The sequence below is a fragment of the Kogia breviceps genome, chromosome 10, assembly GCF_026419965.1.
Source record: "Kogia breviceps isolate mKogBre1 chromosome 10, mKogBre1 haplotype 1, whole genome shotgun sequence".
Taxonomy (NCBI): domain Eukaryota; kingdom Metazoa; phylum Chordata; class Mammalia; order Artiodactyla; family Physeteridae; genus Kogia; species Kogia breviceps.
The window spans coordinates 73617804-73638202 of NC_081319.1; the positions used below are offsets into that span (position 1 = coordinate 73617804).

At 49.0% G+C, this 20399-nt stretch overlaps 1 protein-coding gene across 5 annotated transcripts in view; it reads left to right on the forward strand.

The window, feature by feature from the left end:
• DAAM2 (dishevelled associated activator of morphogenesis 2) overlaps positions 1 to 20399 on the forward strand; it is a 114526-nt gene that overhangs the window by 60331 nt on the left and 33796 nt on the right. For all 5 annotated transcript variants that reach the window (XM_067006149.1, XM_067006153.1, XM_059075360.2 and 2 more), the window contains exons 2-7: positions 5571 to 5798; positions 11780 to 11869; positions 15001 to 15075; positions 15514 to 15608; positions 18354 to 18687; positions 19865 to 19975. In XM_067006149.1, coding sequence (XP_066862250.1) covers positions 5631 to 5798; positions 11780 to 11869; positions 15001 to 15075; positions 15514 to 15608; positions 18354 to 18687; positions 19865 to 19975 — 873 coding nt within the window. In that variant the 5' untranslated portion in view covers positions 5571 to 5630. The remainder of the gene's footprint in view (positions 1 to 5570; positions 5799 to 11779; positions 11870 to 15000; positions 15076 to 15513; positions 15609 to 18353; positions 18688 to 19864; positions 19976 to 20399) is intronic.

Genomic DNA, 20399 nt, shown 5'->3' on the forward strand with positions numbered 1-20399 from the left:
GGTGTCATGGGCCACTTGGTCTGAGTTTAGGGACTGATAGTCCTGGGAAGACCTTGTCCCCACGGGGAGACGGGGAGGGGGCAGGCAGACAGGAAATGGAGGGCTTGGAGCTGTTGGTGTTGGGGAAGTTTCCATGGAGAGAAAGGTGGGTGGTGGTGGTGGTGGGGGGGTGGGATCAATTTCTCAGGCCCAGGTTCAAGTCCACTGGCTTTTGTTTTGTTGTTGCTTCCTGTTTTTCCATGTTGCTTCTCAATTCTCCTTCGATGGGCAGACCCTCCATGGCTCCTCTTTGTAAAAGGATTTTGCAGAAATGAATCGCTCTGGCCACTTGCACAGTTCCACGCCCTGCCCAGGGTCAGGGACAAGGCTTTACTTTTCCAACTAGAGGTAGCTCAGAGCCTGAGGAAAAGGCCTGATCCTCTGGTTCAGATGTCCCAGTTACCAAAGACAAAGATGGGAGGCTTCTGGCTGAGCAAGTTCTTACAGTGCCAGGCCTTGGTGGCCCCGTCTGTGCCCGGAGAAGGGCTCACGGTTCAGGCTCTGGGCAGGGCAAGTCTCACCTTGCCGGTGATCGTGATAATGAAGGCACAGCAGCAGTGCTGGCCTTCTTTATTGAATGCCTGCGGTGCTCCTGGCACTTTACTTACCTTATATCGTTTATTCTTCACCGAAACCCAACGAGGAAAATGCCATTGTTACCTTGGTGTCACAGATGAGGAGCCTGGGGTTCTCAGAGGTTAACACCTCCTGCTCAGGGTTACCCAGATGGCAAGGCAATGCCAGGAGTCAAATCCTAGTCTGTCTGACTCCAAAGCCTCTGCTGGAGTGAAGGGGAGTTAGAGCAGGGATGGGAGAGAAATCGAGGCAGTGGGAGATGGAGATAGTTCCTCCCAGTGGAGGAGAAGCAGGCGGCCTTTGGGATCTCCATACCCTCTCCTGGTCTACAGGGAACCTTGTTTATTGGAGCTATTTCTTTCTTTCTTTCTTTTTTAACATTTTTTTTCTTTTTTTAAAAATACTGTTTTGTTTTTTATTTTTTTGGCCGTACCACGTGGCTTGTGGGATCTTAGTTCCCCAACCAGGGATCGAACCCGGGGCCTGGCAGTGAAAGTGTTGAGTCCTAACCACTGGACCACCGGGGAATTTCCTGGAGCTGTTTCTGAACTGAGCTGTAGAGTCTGATCTTCTCTGGTGGGGGAAGGCTGCAGGGGGGCTGGGGCAAGATGGGGACAAGGGGCATTAACATGGGGGGAGGAGCTCTGGTGAGGGTAGTGACCAGACCACAGCCTGAACGCTGGAGTCCTGGGTTTCAACCCCAGCTCTGTCCCCATAGCTGTGTGACCTCAGATAAGACGTTTCCTCCTTGGACCTCAATTTTCAGATCTCTACTGTGAAGCTAGGTGCTTTCCAGCTGAGGGCCTGGGGTTTTAGCCTTGGATCTTCAGAAGGGGCCCCAAGAAAGGGAGGAAGGGACAGGCTTAAGAGGGGTTCCTGGGGAGGAGGGCATCCTCAGGAACATAAACGCACTGAGGAGCTGTGAGCAGGCCGCCCTTAAAAGGGCAAGTATGCGGTGCTCCCAGGGTGGGGTGCAGTTAGGGCCCTTCTCTGTGGGGATGGCACTTCCTGTTTGGAGGGTCCGTGTCTACTTCTTCCCTCCTCCCGAGGCCACTCCACCTCACTTCTTGTACTCAGGGGAGACCTTAAAAATATTTAAAGACAGTTATGGCCTGGCACCAACCAATCAGAGCAGTCAGAGCTGTGAACAGCGAGTGTAAGACTAACGGAGTAGGCCGGCTATATGCCAGCTCCCAGCCCCCGCCCTGTGACTGCCCTTGGGAAAGCCTGGCTCAGGGGCTGAAGGCAAAGAAGGACAAGGAGGGAGAGTGAGGGAGCGAGAAGTCAAGGAAGTGAAGGCAGAAGAGAGTTCGCAGGTCCTCCCAGGCGTCAGCCCGTGCCCCCGCAGAGCCCCGTCATGCCGTCCACCCAGCCTCACCACGCCTCTAGGACCTGCCATCCCATGCTTGTGCCCTCAACAAAGCAGTCTTGCCCACCAGCTGCAGCTGCATTTTGGAGGCTGACGAAACCAAGGGGACCTGGCCTGGACTCTGCATAATCATCCTAAACTGAGGGCCCAGGGGAGTCTACCCCTGTCTACCTACAGAATTAGTGCTTTACTGAGCCTGACAGTGGGATGCCAGGATTTTGCCCCACCCACTCTTGCCCATTGGCTATCAAGTCCCCTGGAGAGTTTTAATGTCTCCCTTCCTCCCTGATTCCTCAACCGCCAGCCTATTGCGGGCCTCTGTCAACATAAACCAGCATTCTGCACTAGTCTGCTGGCTGCTTCCTCTACCTGCAGCCTCGAGACTGTCCCCTTGTTCCATTCAAGGGTTCCTGATAGCTTAACTACTAGGAATCAGAGATTTCAATCAATATTTCTCGACTGATTGATAAAGACCCCTCTTCTCCTTTTCCATGAGCACAGGTTGTTTGCCCATTGACCAAAAAATATTTACTGAGCACCCACTAAGCACAAGGCATTTTATTAGCCATAAAGGGGGGACATGTCAAAGAAGCAGGAGGCGTGGCCCCTGCCCTCAAGGAACCTTCACTGTAGCTGTGGAGAGGCAATACGTAAACCCAGAAGAAGATGACCAGTAATACAAGGCAACCTTGGATAGTGTGTTATGTTAGGTATTCCTGGGTGTATTAAAAAAGTCTTTTTGGGCTTCCCTGGTGGCGCGGTGGTTAGGAATCCGCCTGCTGCTGCAGGGGACACGGGTTCGTGCCCCGGTCCGGGAGGATCCCACGTGCCGCGGAGCGGCTGGGCCCGTGAGCCATGGCCGCTGAGCCTGCACGTCCGGAGTCTGTGCTCCGCAAAGGGAGAGGCCACAACAGTGAGAGGCCTGCGTACCGCAAAAAAATAAAAAAATAAAAAATAAAAAAGTCTTTTTTTAAAATTGAAGTATACAGTTGATTTACAATGTGCTCTTAGTTTCAGGTGTACAGCAAAGTGATTCAGTTACACATACATAGCTATTTTTTTTTCAGATTCTTTTCCCTTATAGGTTATTACAAAATGTTGTGTATAGTTCCCTGTGCTCTACAGTCTGTCCCTGTTGGTTATCTATTTTATATATAGTAATGTATATATTAATCCCAAACTCCTAATTTAATAGATAGATAAAGGGAAGGAAGGATCAAATCCCTTTGCATGAATAACCTGAGGTTTGTATATATTGTAGAAAAGATGTATAATTCTTGGATTGTATAGGGCAATATTTCTTAAAATATCTTGGGTAGAAAATAATTCTTTAGAAAATGTTTTGAAAGTTCTGTGTTCAGATACATTTAATAAATGCTGGAAAACCTTTTTTAAAAAGTGTCACAAAGTTTATAAAGAAAGAAAAAGTGGAGCCAGTAAAAAAAACTCTTGAGTGATGATTAAAATGCATCATGTCTTATATGAGAGGCCAGCTCAGATGGCTAATTTATTAGCTAGATTGTTCGGGCTTAGGAAATAAAGCAGTGCTCTCCTTGAGTAACCTTGGGTTCACTAGGAACAAGTTACACCACATTTATCCTTTTTTTTGTTAAGGTTCTAGAACTTGGTTCAAGGGAATGCCTTGGATTTGGCATCTTTGGGGGTCCACAAGGGCTTAGGAAACAATCTCCTGGGGTGTCTTTAAGAAATGAGGGCTAGATAAGCACATGGGTTCGTGCGTTCAGAGCTGGTTGAAGGACTATCCCCTGAGACTGTTAATGACTACTTCTTTGGCATTCCCAGACAAGGTAGCTACGTCATCTGGGCCTGTTGCTATCCTTGCTGTGGTCAACAATTTTAGCAACAGTGTAAGTACAGACCATGGAGACATTTTGATCATTCTGTTAATGACCCAAATCTAGGAGAAAGAGCTAAGAATCATGACTCAAAAATCCCTTGACCCCTTTGGGTGTATTACCCCAAAGCACTGAAAGCAGGGGCGCAAAAAGATAGTTGCACACGTTCATAGCAACATCATTCACAATAGCCAAAAGGAGATAGCAACCCAAGTGCCTGTCAGGAGATGAAGGAATAAACCAAGTGTGGTATATGCATACAGTGGAATATTATTCAGCCTTAAAAAGACAGGATATTCTGCTACAATAAGTATGAACCTTGAGGACATGATGCCAAGTGAAATAAGCCAGGATAAATGCTGTAGGATTCTACTCACAGGAGGTACTTAGAGTAGACAAATTCACAGGGAGGGAAAGTAGAATGGTGGTTGCCAGGGGCTGAGGGGAGAGGGAAATGGGAAATTATCGTTTAGTGAGTACAGAGTTTCTGTTTTACAAGATGGAAAAAAATTCGGGAAATGGATAGTGGTGATGATTGCATGACAATGTGAATGTATTTAGTGCCACGGAACTATACCCATAAAAATGGTAAAGTGGTAAATTTTATGTCCTGTGTATTCTGCCACAGTTAAAACAAATCTTGACCCTAAACCTGTGATGTAATATTCAATAAGGAGAAAGGCAGAATCTTATTTATATTCAAAAAATTAGGATACATTAATATGAGCTGGGCAGCAGGGTGGTGGATGAGCAATGGTCTCCCTAGGGAACCCGCCCAGATCTGAAACCATGTTTAGGAACCATTGGTCAAGGATCATTCGGCCCTTTCAGGAAGCCCATGTGCAGATAATTGGGCTTAACCTACCTGGTAGCTGTGTGACATCAACGACTGGGGCCAGCGTTCAGCCTCATGCTGGTCACCACAGAACTAGGCTCTCCCAGTGGCAAAGACTTAACGCTTTCTGTTCCAACAACCACCCAACTGTTGGGTGGCCCTCAGTTCTGATCTCTGTCCATAGTGGTGTCCTCTGTTCTTGGTCGGTATGGAAAGCAGATTTGACCAGATTCCCTTCACTCTTGGCTGAACACCATTCCAATGATCAGCCCCATTTCCTTACTGAGGGTTCCCTCTAATGGCTCCTCCAACTCACCCCTCCTCCTGGATGGGTGGGTAAACCCACGCCCTGTTGATATTTCATATTCATCCAAACATGCCTGGCTGCAACAGACTGGGCAGAAAGCTGTGCCAGCCTTCCATCCTCTGCTCCCATGAAGGCCCCCACTCCAGGAGCCATGCCATGTGATTAGCTCGGTGTCTCCCCTGCCAGCCGACTTCAGCCCTTCCCTCCTTATTGGATGACACCTTTAAAGCAGGTATTCCCAGACCCTGGAGTGAATCAGGTGAGAGAGGGATCCCTGCTGGAAACTGGTCTGCAGGGGACCAGAGGACAGGGAACAGGATGCCCATCTGTACAGTCAGAGAGAGGGTAGGCTGAGTGCCAGCCCTGACCTCCTGGAAGTCCCGTTCTGTGACGACAGCCCTCCTGTCTTCTCTAGGGGCACGGAGAGAGAATCTGAAAGTGTTCATGGCTGTGGGAGGAGGAGGGGGCTTGGCTGTTGGGTTGAAGGCTCTTGAGAGTTGGGCAACGAAGTCATGGTGGCAGAGTGGCCACATGCCTGGTCCACCTGGCTGCCCTGCCTGACCAGTCTGTGCTTTCTGCTCTACCCAGATCACCATGAGGACCTAGGGCATCTGCCCCGCGGACTGTCTCCCCCAGCTGGCAGTGACCATGGCCCCCCGCAAGAGGAGCCGCCATGGCCTGGGCTTCCTGTGCTGCTTTGGGGGCAGCGACCTCCCTGAGATCAACCTCCAGGACAACCACCCCCTGCAGTACATGGAGTTCTCCAGTCCAATCCCCAACCCAGAGGAGCTGAATGTCCGCTTTGCAGAGCTGGTGGTGAGTGAGGGGGTGGGAAGGGAGAGGGGGGTTGGCAATGGGGAGGGCCACGGCTAGAGCAGGCAGAGCCAGACAAAGGGCAAGGGCCCACGTGCTGGCATCTCCACCTACTGAAACTCTGCTTGGGGCTGAGGTGAGCCCCGAGGACATTTCAGCTATGGGGGAGAAACAGAGTCACTCACTGGGGTGGGCACCATGAAAGGTGGACCTCCGTCATATCTTCACTGGATTTTAGACCTCGCGGGGTGGCAGCAGGCTCCCGTGAGAGGAGCAGGTCCACGCCTTTGTGAAGTCAGGCAGTGAGGGGCCTCAGAGAACATCAGAGCACTTGGCACCTTTTTCTCTTCTGCTCGCTGGAGTTTCCCTGGGATCCTTTTATCTCAAGCACAGAAAGAAGAGACAGGGTGGAATTCTGTAGGCGGACACTGGGTACCTCAGAACAGGGGATGATTGTCTTCTTTTCATCGAAGTATAGTTGATTTACAACGTTGTGTTAATTTCTGCTATACAGCTAAGTGATTCAGTCATACATATGTATACATTTTTTATATTCTTTTCCATTATGGTTTGTCATAGGATATTGAATATGGTTCGCTGTGCTATATAGTAGGACCTTGTTGTTTATCCATTCTATACATAATAGCTTACATCTGCTAACCCCAACTTCCCACTCCATCCCTCCCCCAACCCCCTCCCCCTTGGCAACCACAGGTCTCAGAACAGGGGATGATTAACTAGAAACAAGAAGGTAGAAATGCCTGTATCACACCTGGAACGTGGGTAGGGTCTGGGATGATGACATCCCATGTCTAGCCTGGGGAAGACAGAAGCTCTGTCGTTTATACTGGTAGCAGCTCTTCCTGACCCTTTGTGATACCCATTCAGACCACAGCAGCACCCTGTGTGTGACATGTCATACTCTGACCACGAGGAAACAGAACAGGAAAGAAGCATGATTCCTCTCTTGGGAGGTCTGATGGTGAGACAAAGCCTGCACGCCAAAGAAAGTCCCGGGTTAGGGAGCAGGACCCGTGCCCAGGACTCGGGCCTGAACCCTGGCAGAGAGCAATAAGCACAAGGTCACCTACCGTTAGCTCTCGGTCACTCATTCTCATGGCTGGCCTGTAGAGAAGAAACAAGGCAGTGTGATTGGGAACGGGGTTTCATACTTGGATTCGGTCATGGATGTATCTGATTAAGGCGATCCAGCTCTTCAAAGCACAGGACTGCTATAAGATGGGACCATGCACGTGATGAGAAACAGTGATCCACCTTCCTCATCATATCAGCTTCAGGAAAACTCACTGTCGTGACTCACGCCTTTCCTCAGGGTGGGGCCGGAGGTGGGAGAGAACAGAGCCTTTGCTAGCGTAGAGTAGCGTTCGGAGCCTGATCCGTGTCAGTCCTGCAAGATCTGTTTTTTATGCAGAATACTGCTGGCGCCAGATATGTGGGTTTTCCCACACCAAGCAGTTCTCCAATTTTATACAGACGTCAACTGGGCGTCCTACGATTTAACTCAATTCTGACATTTACTACCCAGAGTTAGCGCAGACCCCTCAGGTTAAGGGCTCAGAACCACGAGACAGCCCCCCAACTTCAGACGCCAACCACAGCTGGTGGGTCCCAGCTTCCCGACACTTCTGTCCAACGTGTCTGCAAATCGGGGGTTCCCACCATCCCCTCCTCAGCTTTGATAATTTGCTGGAACCGCTCGCTCACAGAACTCAGGGAAACACTTTATTTACTACTACCAGTTTATTATAAAGGATATTCTAAAGAATACACGTGAACAGCCAGATGAAGGTGTACGTAGGGTTAGACCCAGAAGGGTAAGGCTTCCGTCCTGAGCGCAGGAGTCTGTCCCTGTGCAGACTGCATACCCTGCGAGGGTGTTCCCCACCCTCGCAGCCCGTGGATGCATCCACCCAGCCGGAAGCTCTCTGAGCCTTGACATTTAGGGGCTTTTATGGCAGTTTTGACATGATAGATTTTTTAACTTGCTCTGTAGCCCTTCTCTCCCCAGAGTTTGGGAAGTGAGGCTGAATGTTCTAGGCTTCTAATCAAGGCCTGATCCTTATGGCGAACAACCTCCACCTCGAAGCTATCTAGGGTCCACCAAGAGTCACTTCCCTAGGAGAAAAGAGGCTCCTATCACCCAGGAAATTCCAAGGGATTTAGGAGCTCTGTGTCTGGAACAAAAGATATTCCTATCACTTCTATCATTCATGAAATTCCAAGGGATTTAAGAGCTCTAGGATAGGAGCTGGGAATGAAGATGAAAAATATGTTTCTTGCGTTATTCCAGGCAGGGACATCTTCTTGAGCAGAGCACCTGAGTTTTGAAAGAAGGACGTGTCAAGAGGTGTTCCTTCCTTTGGCCCTCTTAGTCACCCAGTATTTATTGAGCATTTTAAGTGGCAGGGGGTTTTTTTGTTTGTTTGTTTTTTACAAGTTACTTTGGCAAAAAAAGGATGAGTCAGACCCGTCTGGTCTGCAGGAAGACTAGCGTGAGGTATTGATCAAACAAATGAAAAATAGTTCTTGAGAGACTGCTGTGTGCTGGGCCCCGTGGGGCTGCCAGGGATTTAGTGACGAACCAAGAGAAGCAGCTCCTGCCCCCGAGAACATGAAGCCGAATGGGAAGGCCGATCTTGAACAGTAGTGATATTGTGGTGGGTGTTTTGAAAGGAAATGTTCGGGGAGCTGTGGGAGTGTCTAGCAGGGAGCCTTCTTCTAGACCGGGGGTCATGGTGGCTCCCCTGAAGCAGTGACACTTCCATTGAGATCTGAAAGCAGAGCGATGGTTAGATAAGTGAATGGAGGTGCAGAATAGGGCCACGGAGTCCCCCACAGAGGCAGCAGCAGATGTGAGAGTTTCAAGTCAGGAAAGAGCTGGGTCCTTTTGGGGGGAACACCATCACGATGAGAATAACCAAGGATTTTGGATTCGATCCTAAGGGTGATAGAAAGCCACCGAAGAGGTTAAGCAGGGGTTTGAGGTGATCCAATCTACTTTCCTAAAAAAAAAAAGCAGGGTCCCTCCATCCAGGGTACCCTGTTGAAGAAGTGTTCTGTGTAGACCATTGGGAGGCTCTTGGTGCATTCCGAGCTGGGGAGGATGGTGGCTTGGACTAAAGTGTTAGCAGTGAGGATGGGGAGAAGTGGACAGATTCAAGAGCTACTGAGGAGGAAATATAATAGGATTTGTTGGGATTGGTGAGTGAGCAGGAAGCGGGGAACACCAGGTTCCTTACGTGAGGTTGTGGGTGGATGGTGGGACCCTGTACAGGACAGGATGTGCCAGTGGAGACCCAGACTTAGGGGACTGGACCGATGAATGCAGTTTGCATGTGTTCTTTATGCCTCAGTTTCCTCACCTGTAAAATGGGCTGTTGCAAGTTTCATGAGTAAACCTCAAGCACTGAGAACAGTGCCTGGCACATCCTGACACTACATGAGTGTGGGAGGTACCTGAGGGTCACCAAAGTTGACCAGTATAGGAGGCACCTGGGTGCCAGGATCGGGAGCTCAGGACACTGGTGAGCTGGAGGTACAGGTTTGAGAGAGTTTAGGATCGTCACTGCGTCCTTGGGAATGGCTGTGAAGGCTTCACCCCAGGGAAGCATAGAGGGAGGGGAGGAGAAGGACCCAGGATGGTGCCCTTTGGGACTTCACTGTTGGATGGTAGGAGAGAGGAGGAGAAGTCGGGGTCCCAAGAGGAACATAGAGTGAGGCAGGAGGGACAAAGAGTGTGGTTGTCCAGGAAACCAGGGAAGAGAGACTCAGTAAAGAGTGGATGGTCCACAGAGTCATGGGCTACCTGGGCTGAGCCAAATCGCCAAGAAAGGTCCTTCGATTTAGTGACAGAGACCACTGGTGAGGAAAGACAAGTGTGTACATAGCCAGAATACAAGGGAACGTAACTGCTCTGGAGTTCAGGAAGGGAGAGGTGTTCTTACCTGGGAGGGGCTGTGGAAGGCTTGCGGGAGGATGCTAACTTTGAGCTTGGGAATTAGACCAGGGTCCACAGGATGGGTGGGCCAGGAGGGCAGGCCGGGTAGAACTAACTGCATAAGCAAAAGTAGAAGAGATGGCGGTTTGTGCTGGGTGGTGTCAGGTGCACAGAACTCTATCTTTTTCTTTTATTTCTGATTCTGACCATGGAAAGGAAATGCTTCAGAAACCTTGAGCAGGGTCTGGGGAACATTCCTGGGATATGAAGAGAGTGGTTCTAAGGAAGAACCTTCCTTTAGCATTAGATCTGCTGGAGTCTTTAGTTCGAAAGGCAGGTGACCCGATGGGCATAGTTTCAAGTTCACTTTGAATGTGCCGTTGAGGATGGCAGCCACTGGTCACGTGGGGCTGCTGACACTTGAAACGTGGCTGGTCTGAACCAGCATGAACTGTAATGGGAAATCCACACCAGATTTTGATGACTTAGTTTGAAAAAAAGAATGTAAAATACCTCATTGATCTTATTTTTTTTTTTACAGTGATTATATTTTGAAATCACCATATTTTAGATATTTTGGGTTAAGTACAGTGTATTATTAAAATTACATTCCAACTATTCCTTCTTAATTTTTTAACGTGACCAGAACATTTTTTTAAATGCATGTGTCTCACATTATATTCCTATTGGACAGTTCTGATCTATGTGAAGGAAAGTCTAAAATGTTCTCATTGAATAAAAGTAAAGGACAAACAGTATAGATATTGATATTTACGACCCTTGTACCTTCTTAGATATTACTTTCACTATCACTTTAGAAAATCTAAAGATTAGTAATACTATGCTTTTTTTTGTCTTAATGTAAGTTTTGCTTTTATTTTTTAAAAAAAAAAACCTTACAAGAATTGAGCTGAAAAGCACATTATGTTCCCGTGGCCCATTAACTATTTTTTTTGATGAGCCCCTACATAACTCATGAATCACAGGAGAAGAATTTTTAATAAGAGAACTTTTTTAGGGGCCATTCAGCACAGCCAAACCTATAAAATCATCCCAAACTACCGACAGAGTTACCCTAAATTTGATGACGTCAGAAACTGCCCAGTCCTGCTCCCGGGGAGGCGTGGGCCAGCTGCTGGAGCCCAGCCTGCGTGGGCACAACCTTGTCTTGGTGGTGGTGCAGCCGGAGGGCTGTCCCTGGCAGGCACACCTCCATGGGAAGCAGACCTCCCGTGGCATGGCATGCCCTTGTTGCCAAGAGATTTGCCCAGCTCATCATCTTTACCAGGTCTCCTCAGTTGTGCTGGGACCCATGCTGAGGTTGGGGGAGCCAGAGAATTTCTGGGGGAGACACTCAAAGGGCACAGAGACTTGAAGGGTGAGGGCAAAAACTGGATCAGTAGACTGATTTCTTTCTTTGTCAAGCCTTGATTTATGGTGTTGACAAGCTTAAGAAGGACAAGGAAGGAAGACAGGAAACTAGGCAAGAGGACTAGAAGCTAGCAAAACAATGCAGGAGGTGGGCAGGGAACAGGGGGCCTGGATAGGAGGATCCAGGGACGGGGACAGGAAGTGAAAGATGCTTGGATAGAAGCTCATGGGCTTGCCGCAAGGAGATGGGAGGATGGGGCTGAACTTCTAGAAAAAGGAATGCCCTATCATATCTTTTTTTTTTTTTTTTTTTTGCGCAGCATGCAGGCCTCTCACTGTTGTGGCCTCTCCCGTTGCGGAGCACAGGCTCCGGACGCGCAGGCTCAGCGGCCATGGCTCACGGGCCCAGCCGCTCCGTGGGATGTGGGATCTTCCCGGCCCGTGGCACGAACCCGTGTCCCCTGCATCAGCAGACGGACTCTCAACCACTGCGCCACCAGGAAAGCCCCCCTATCGTATCTTTGATGCTCTCTGGAGGAAGACAGCAGGCTGAGGGCTTTGAGAGAATTCGAGGGAACTGTAATTTCCTGTAGGGCTGAATATTCGAAGGTCAACCATATCTGGGTTTCAAACATATTTCTTGTTGTCTTTGCAGGATGAATTGGATCTCACCGACAAAAACCGGGAGGCTGTGTTTGCATTGCCACCTGAGAAGAAATGGCAGATCTACTGCAGCAAGAAGAAGGTGCCCTCTCTGATTCCCTTCTGCTGTCACTCAGGGTCCACAGCATGGGCAGCCCTTGCCTCCATGCTTGCTCATTCATTTAACCAGTATTGATGGTACACCTGTCCTGTTCTAGGTGTTGGAGGAGTGACTGAATAAATCAGGGCAGAAATAATCCCTGCTGTCATGGAGCTTACACTCAGGGACATAGGATTCTGTTTTTCAAAAATCCTGTAAGCAGATGCCCACTGGGTTCGAGGAGTTGGTGCTGGGTAGGGGAGCTGTACGATAACAGGTCTAGGGAATTCCCTGGTGGTCCAGTGGTTAGGACGCCGTGCTTTCACTGCCGTGGGCCCGGGTTTGATCCCTGGTCAGGGAACTAAGCTCCCACAAGCTGCGCGGCCAAAAAAAATAGTCTAGATTCCTTTCTTGTGCCTGTGCGTATGTGGGGAGGGTGTGCGCCCTGGGCCATACCTGGGGGCAGCTCTGTTGGAAGAACTCCATTTGGGGGAAGTAAGTGGTCTCTTCTGGATCTTTAGGCCCCCCCCCGCCCCGTCCCAGGCTGTGTCCCTGTCCCAGGGCAGCATGCACGTCAGGGACACACACTGGTCTCCGCTCTCCCCACCCTTTCCTCCCTTTCCTCCTCTCCTTCATTAAAAGATGTCAGTCCCCTGATTGTGGTCCTCCCTAGAAGGATGTGCCGGGCCGCAGTCAGGTCTTAATTGGGTTTTATCTCCTCCCCTCTGCTTTCCCAGTGGCTGTGCTTTCTGCTGTCTTCCTCCATCTCTATGTCTCTTTCCTTCTTCTCTTTCTCTGTACATCTCTCTTGCCTCCTTTCTATTTGAGCCTGTTTCTTTCACTCAGTTTTTCTTTTCTTGGCCCACCTTCCTCCCCACCCCTCCACCCTCTCGTTTCTCAGGCTTGCAGCTTGTTCGCTTGACCTCAAGAGGTGTTTGGAGCTAGGTGTTTGGGAGCTAGGACCTGGTTCTTCCTGCACCTAAGGCTCAGAAGTCTCCCTCCTGGGAGAAGACGGGCAGGTCTGGGATGGTTTGGGGCTGTTTCTCCTTCGTGCTCCTTAAAGCCCATCCTGGCTCTTTTATAACTCTTCTCGCTCAGGATATTTGTTCCATCCCAGGCTCCATACTGGGCCAGACTGAGCTTATAAAATTGGTCCTTATTCTAGAGCTGGAAGGAACGGAGGAGCAACCCAATCTAGTCTTTCATTCTACACAGGGGGCCAGGAAGGCCTAGAGAGGCCTTCAGGCAAAGTCACCAGCCAGTCATGGCAAGTGCTGCAACGACGCTGGAATGCAGCCCTGCCAGAGTCTGAGAACCTGCACGCACTGCAAGCCACTGTCTAGTGAACTCAATGTGCATGTATTAAACACCTGCAGAATACTGTGCTCTGTGTTTAGGACTCTCATTGTGAGGAAAGCAGGTCTTTAAAAAGCTCAAGTCATGGAAGGGAGGGAGGGAGGGAGGGAGGAGAAAATTAATTTCAGGAGTAACTCATCCTATCTCGTGGTTCTCCACTTTCCAAACTGATTTACTCTGGAGGTCCCTGACGTTGATCCCTTATGCAGCTAAAATTAAAAATGCACTAAAATTTAAGGACGTCTCTCGCCACCTTCCAAACCAAGTTGTGTGTCATCTCCCCACACACTTTCACACACCCCCTCTCTTTCCGCATGGTACTTCCTCTTGTCTCTAACGCCCTCCCCCTTTCTTAGCTTCCGTAATCTTGAGTAACTGAGCCAAGTCCTCTCAGACCCCCTACCCCAGCCCCCGCATGAGCCTTCTGTGTTAGATGCCCCCCACCCTGGGTTTCCATGGCCCACAAATGGACAGTCCTACCATAGAGCACTGGTCACCCTGCCTCTGGCACAAGACAGACTACTACGTGGGTGACGTTTTGTTCAGTACTTTCAGGGTTCAGTGCAGTGATTGGCATGTAGTAGGTGCTCATTAAAGGCGTATGAAATGGCTGAATGGGGAGCCAGTGAAGGCAGGAAAGTATGTGTTTCATGATACGTTCGTTTATGTTCTGTGATCTCCTCTCTAAGGCGGAAGCTAGAATTTGGGGACTTCGGTCATATATATCCACGTGAAGTCACAAAGACCCGATCAAGGCAGGTTTCTCACTGATCTAAAATTTGGATTTTAAGAAGCAAAATCATGAAGCCAGAGTGGATGAGGCTGAGGGATGCAGGGCAAAGTCCAGGCCGGCTGGCAGGCAGGTGGTTCATCAGGAAGGTTCTGGAGGAGGTAAATGGTCATGCTAATTTGAACGCAGGAAATTGGCAGAAAGCAGATGAGGGGGAACATCCACATGAAACAGGGACAGGGATAGGAAGGAGGAGGGTGCGTATAATGCCCAGAAGCAGACCCACTGGCCGGAGGAGAGGACTGGATTTTCAGTCGGCATCAGTTCTTGTCCAGCTCCCCTCATTCCTGCCCACACTTGGGGAGGACTTGAGGCTTTCTCTTGGGGCCTGAGGGCCAGGTCTCATCTGGGCTCTACCTCCCAGCTGCACAGACCCTTCCTCTTTCCAAGCCCAGGGCCTTGGGAGTGTCTCTTTCCCTCCTTTTTTAAAGTTACAGTTTACTGAGTACCTACTATGTGCCAGGCGCTGCACCAAATGCTTTATGTCAGTCAGTGCTTCCCAAACTGCCTGAGAGAAAGACCAAGTTTTTAAATGTCCAAACTGTCACGGACAAATACTTTTGTAAAATACAATGAGAATGATATTATCAGAAAAAAATAAAATTTGAGAAAGGAGATGTACAAAATATAAGCACACATTTTCATTAGATTCAACAGACTTAAAATTGTATTTTATTAAATAGAGTCAGAACAAATATAACAGGGGAAAAAAAAGAATTTATTTTTAATTGTATATATTGTCTGAAAGTGTATACACCTGCGTGGTCTCTGCCCATGTCACTGGCTGGTCCTGAGGTTCACTGTCCACGATCTGCCTTTTGCCAAGGAAGAAATGGAAGCCTGGGGAGATTTTGTAACCTCCTCAAAGTCACCCCGTCTAGGCTGGGCTAGGAGATGAATCTGAATGCTGACCTGGGACGAAGCTCAGGATCTCAGACTGTGGGCCTGTCTTGCCGGGGGGTCCATCCAGTCCTTCATCTTGTTCCAGGAGCAGGAGGATCCCAACAAGCTGGCGACCAGCTGGCCTGACTATTACATTGACCGCATCAACTCCATGGCCGCGGTGAGCCTCGCCCCTGTCCTGCCCCGGCCCTGCCTGGAAAGGCTCTGGGGAAGAGTGGTCATCATCTTCCCCTGCACCCCACAGCCCACCCTCTCTGGGGATCAGCAGCTTTTCAGTTATTCTCAAGATTTTATCCTGATCCCTCCCTCCCCTGTGTGACTTTAGAGCCCCCCAAACCGTTGAAACATTTATGATGTATATATCACACAGCCTTGGGAAATAATCTGGGCTGATCATTCTCCCCATTTTACAGATGAGGAAAGTGAAGCCTGGGAATGGCTCTTCTCAGAGTCTGTCACTCTGTCTCAGTAAACCGTTCCCTGAGGCCTCACCATTCCTGAGGCGGGGGTGGCCCCTGGGTCACACTGGGGCTGGGAGTGGCAGGGAGCTGGGAGACAGGCAGCCCAGCGTGACCTCTGCCCCCTTCTGCGACCTCAGATGCAGAGTCTGTACGCGTTTGATGAGGAGGAGACGGAGATGAGGAACCAAGTCGTGGAAGACCTGAAGACGGCCCTCCGGACCCAGCCCATGAGGTGATGTCCCCTTCCCTCACTTCCTTCCACATCCCCTCACCCAGCAGTCGCCTCAGCTTCCCGAAGCTTCCCGCAGAGCTCTGCTCCCATCCCAGTCCCCTTGGCCAACTCCACTCTTCAGCATCCCCTAGAGCTCACTTTACCTCCTTTCACGTCCTGGTTCCCACTCCTCCTCTGTGAGGAGCTGGGATGCTGCCAGAGGATGGGCATGTTGGGGAGGGGAAATGAACACGGGAAGATGAGATCGACCTCAGATCCTGAAGAGAAACTGAAGGCAGGTGCTTGTTTTATTGGGAAAACAGAACAGGATGGGGGGCGGGGGGCGTGGGCATACGGACAGGTACACAAGAAAGAGCTGTGCATGTGAGGGGCCCCGCGCCAGAGGGGTGAGTGTGGGTGAGAAATACTCCAGCCACTAGGGGGCGATGTGGTGTCCCTGAAGAGCCCCTCCCCATGTCCCAGGCCACATTGTGAAAGGGCCCAAGAGAGCCACAGGCTCCTCTTGCGTCTGGCAACTCATTCTGGCTTGTGGGAGCCAAGTCAAAATTTTCAGCTGTTTTGCAAGCTGGTTGTTAAACGTAGCTATGATGAAAATGTAAATTACATCAACTCGTGATTAAATAAATGCTATCAAAAACAAAGGTAATTAAGTACTTGAAACTTATCACTCCTTAATTACCTGATGATTTGACTACATTTTACTGTTAGGTATGCTCTTTACTGTTGCGTGTGCTCAGTGAGTTTACACCCACTGTGTGTGCCTGGTGGGAATACCTAAACGGTGCATCTCTTCCCAGCTCCACGTTCAATGACACACATTGATACTTTGAAATCAGCTATGCTGACGGTATTTATACCATGGAAATTGGCAAACACCACAGTCAGGCCTTTTTCTTTTCTTTCTCTAGAACTCCAGTTGTTACCAGCACAGTGATCTTCCTCTGTCTGTGTGTGTGTGTGTGTGTGCGTGTGTGGTCTAGGTTGACCCAGGAGCCTGGAAATAGCCTCAAGGAGAACGGGAGCCCCCTAATCCCTGCTTGTTGCTCAGGCGGGGTGGGGTGGGGGTCTGGTACGGGCAGGGGATGCAGGAAGGATGAGGAAGTCAGGAAGTAGAAGGGCTGAGGGGAGGTTGCCGGGTTCATCTCCCACTTCCATTTTTTTCTTTTTCCCATAATAAAATTCTGATTACGAAAGTCACACACAGTCACGGTGGAAATTTTGTGGGATACGTAAAAGTGTAAAATAGAAAATAAATAATACCTATTTTTAACAATTTAAGAGTACATTCTATTTTTCTAGGCATATTTCTTTAGTCATGTAGAAATACAAATGCACTGGGGATCAAATGGACTAATTATATGTAGTGCTTTCCTCACCTTCCTTTATGACATTTCCTCAGATCATTAATTATTGTTTTACTGAATCGAGGGTTTTAAGCCTCTGTGTGTGTGTGTGTGTGTGTGTGTGTGTGTGTGTGTGTGTGCCATGGATGACCTTGCCACCCAGATGAAACCTAGTGGCTGCTTATCACAGTGATGTTTTTAAATAGTAAAATAGATTAAGTTAAAAATGAACCAATTAAATTGAAATACAGTTACCGAATTTTAAACATTGGTGAGATAGCAATAAAGGTGCTTCTTTATGCCTTAAATGATAAGAACTAGCAACCACCATAATTTTGAAGCCCTGATGAGTGGAAATGATATTTTGCGATACCTATAACAACTGTAATTAGAGATGAAAATAGCTGTGATTTCTCTGTGTGACAGAGTCACAGATTCTGCTAATGCCACTCTAGTTTATTGCCTACATTCATCATTGAAGGAAATGCTAAATTTCAGGTAGAGGTTACCAAAAATAAAAGTGTAATTTTCTTTTCCCATCCAAGTTCACGGACCCCTGAATGTTAGCCATAGACCCCTTAGGGGAACACAGATTTTAGGTTAAGGGTTTTTAATGTTTTTTGCTCACATTCAAGATAACTCCGATGTTTTCTTAGGAACCCCTTGAAGAGTGCCTTCCCCAGCCTTGATCCCTTGTTGCAGTGACTCTGTGGCTCCCATGTCTGCAAGTCCTCCTTGTTGTCTGACTGTAATTCTCTTAATTCCCATCGTCGTTGGTGATGAGTCTTCAGGTTTAACAGCCATGATAATTATCCTAATAATTATCATGATCATCTCTTTCACATATACACCTTCATAGCTGTGTAACCCACAGTCAACGATGTGCAAATTCTTGGTATTTAAAATGCAAATAATGGGCTTCCCTGGTGGCGCAGTGGTTGAGAGTCCGCCTGCCGATGCAGGGGACGCGGGTTCGTGCCCCGGTCCGGGAGGATCCCACATGCCGTGGAGCGGCTGGGCCTGTGAGCCATGGCCGCTGAGCCTGCGCGTCTGGAGCCTGTGCTCCGCAACAAGAGAGGCCGCACTAGTGAGAGGCCCGCACACCACGATGAAGAGTGGCCCCCGCTTGCCACAACTAGAGAAAGCCCTTGCACAGAAACAAAGACCTAACACAGCCCTAAATTAATTAATTAATTAATTTTTAAAAAAAATGCAAGTAAGATCCGAGTCTTGTGAGGTGTTAGGATTTTAGCGCTTTAGATAAACTTTACCAGTGAACCAAGTGGCTACTGTCGGTGGGACACAGCGGTACCCAGGTAAGGGGGTAGCAGTTTGCAAAATGCATACAGAATAATATGCAACTGCAGGATACCTGTTTTGCTGATGGCTCTGGTCCGGGCAGGTTTGTGACCCGCTTCATCGAGCTGGAGGGCTTGACCTGTCTGCTGAACTTCCTCCGGAGCATGGACCACGCCACCTGTGAAAGCCGCATCCACACCTCCCTCATCGGCTGCATCAAAGCTCTGATGAACAACTCCCAGGGGCGGGCACACGTGCTGGCACAGCCCGAGGCCATCAGCACCATCGCACAGAGCCTGCGCACGGAGAACAGCAAGACCAAGGTGGCCGTGCTGGAGATCCTGGGCGCCGTGTGCCTGGTGCCTGGCGGCCACAAGAAGGTGCTGCAGGCCATGCTACACTACCAGGTGTACGCAGCCGAGCGGACGCGCTTCCAGGTGCGGGGCTGGTGGAGGGCTTATATAAAAAACGCTGAGGAGCGTTAAGAGAGGGGCGGTTTGGCTGGGAAAACGGACTCCTCACTAGACCGTGGGTTCCTTGAGACTGGAATATTGGTCTGCTTCATTTTTGTGGCTCAGTATCTCTGAGCCCAGCACCTGGCTCATAAAGGGGCTCCGTCAAGAAATACTGAATCGAATGCCATTGCTGGAATGGAGATTTTAGGCCCGATGTCTGGGCCAGTGCCTACTGTAGGGACACTGGGACAAGTCCTGGGAACTCAGACCAGGCTATTCTCTTTTCTTCTCCCTGACCTGCTCCAGGTAAAGAGGTAGACAATAAGTATAGTGTCTTGGTACTAAGTCTTAATAGATGTGAACTGTTATCGCGAAGATTATGGTTTATCCACCACTATAGACTATATGTTTATTCTGTCATCAAACATTTTAAAGCACCTACTCTGTTCAGAAAGTGACCCCTGACCCTTTGCAGAAGGTGCAAAGGAGATAAAAGGTAATGTCCCCGCTATCAAGGAGCTGGGCAGCTAATACAGTTACTCTCGGGGGATTGGTCCCAGGACCCTCGTGGATACCAAAATCTGTGGATACTTGAATGTAGTGTAGTATTTGCATATAACCTATGCACATCCTTCTGTATACTTTAAATCATCTCTGGATTACTTACAGGACCTAATATAATATAAATGCTCTGTAAATAACTGTAAGTACAATATAAATGCTATGTAAACAGTTACTGGTGTTCAGCAAATTCAAATTTTGCTTTTTGGAACTTTCTGAAATTTAAAAAACATATATATTTTCAACCTGGCATTGGTTGAATCTGCACATATGGGACCCACAGATATGGAGGGCTGAGGAGCTGTAAACAGCTGTAAAGTGCTAAAGCATCTTTTCAGTATCACCCAGCAAAAGAAAGCAAGTCCCCAAGGCTGAGTGGAAGGAGAATAAGGTAGGACTGGGGCTGAGATGTAGAGAGGCAAAGGATGGTTCCTGGAAAAGGTGAGCTTTAGGGAAGGTCCAAGATGAGATGGATAGCTTAGGTAGAGAGAACAGATGAGGCATTCTGGGCAATTGGAATGGCAGGAGCAAAGGCACGGAGGCTGGACTCATAGGATCTGAGCCCTCCTCTCTTTTTCCGTCCTGCCTTTCCATCCAGACGCTGCTGAATGAGCTGGACCGAAGTCTGGGCCGGTACCGAGATGAAGTGAATCTGAAAACAGCCATCATGTCCTTTATCAACGCTGTCCTCAATGCTGGCGCTGGAGAGGTGAGACATCTTCTCCGTGCCCTTGCTGGGCCCTGACTTTCCGGACCTGGGGAAGAGGGCGTGAGTGCTGCCTGGGGAAGCGGCAGAGGGTCAGTGTGGCTGACACTACCATCTACCATCATTGTCCTTAGATTATCTGTATCACCTCTTGCCTCCTTCACTTGGGGCCAAGAAAGAACAGCTTGTCATAAACCTCTCTGTCATGAGCGGTTCCTGGGAAGCTTCCTGTCTGGGTCGCATCATGCATTATGTGTGTCATGGACAAACCCCAAGCTTGTCTGGCTGATGATTGTTTAGGATGGTGGGGGATCATTTATGGGAGGAGGGCAAGTGTTGGCCCTTCTTTCTAGAGCTTTCTGAGGACCTGCTTCTGGACTGATTTCTGGGGTGGCTGATCATGCTCTTCTAGCACCTTCTGTTAGGA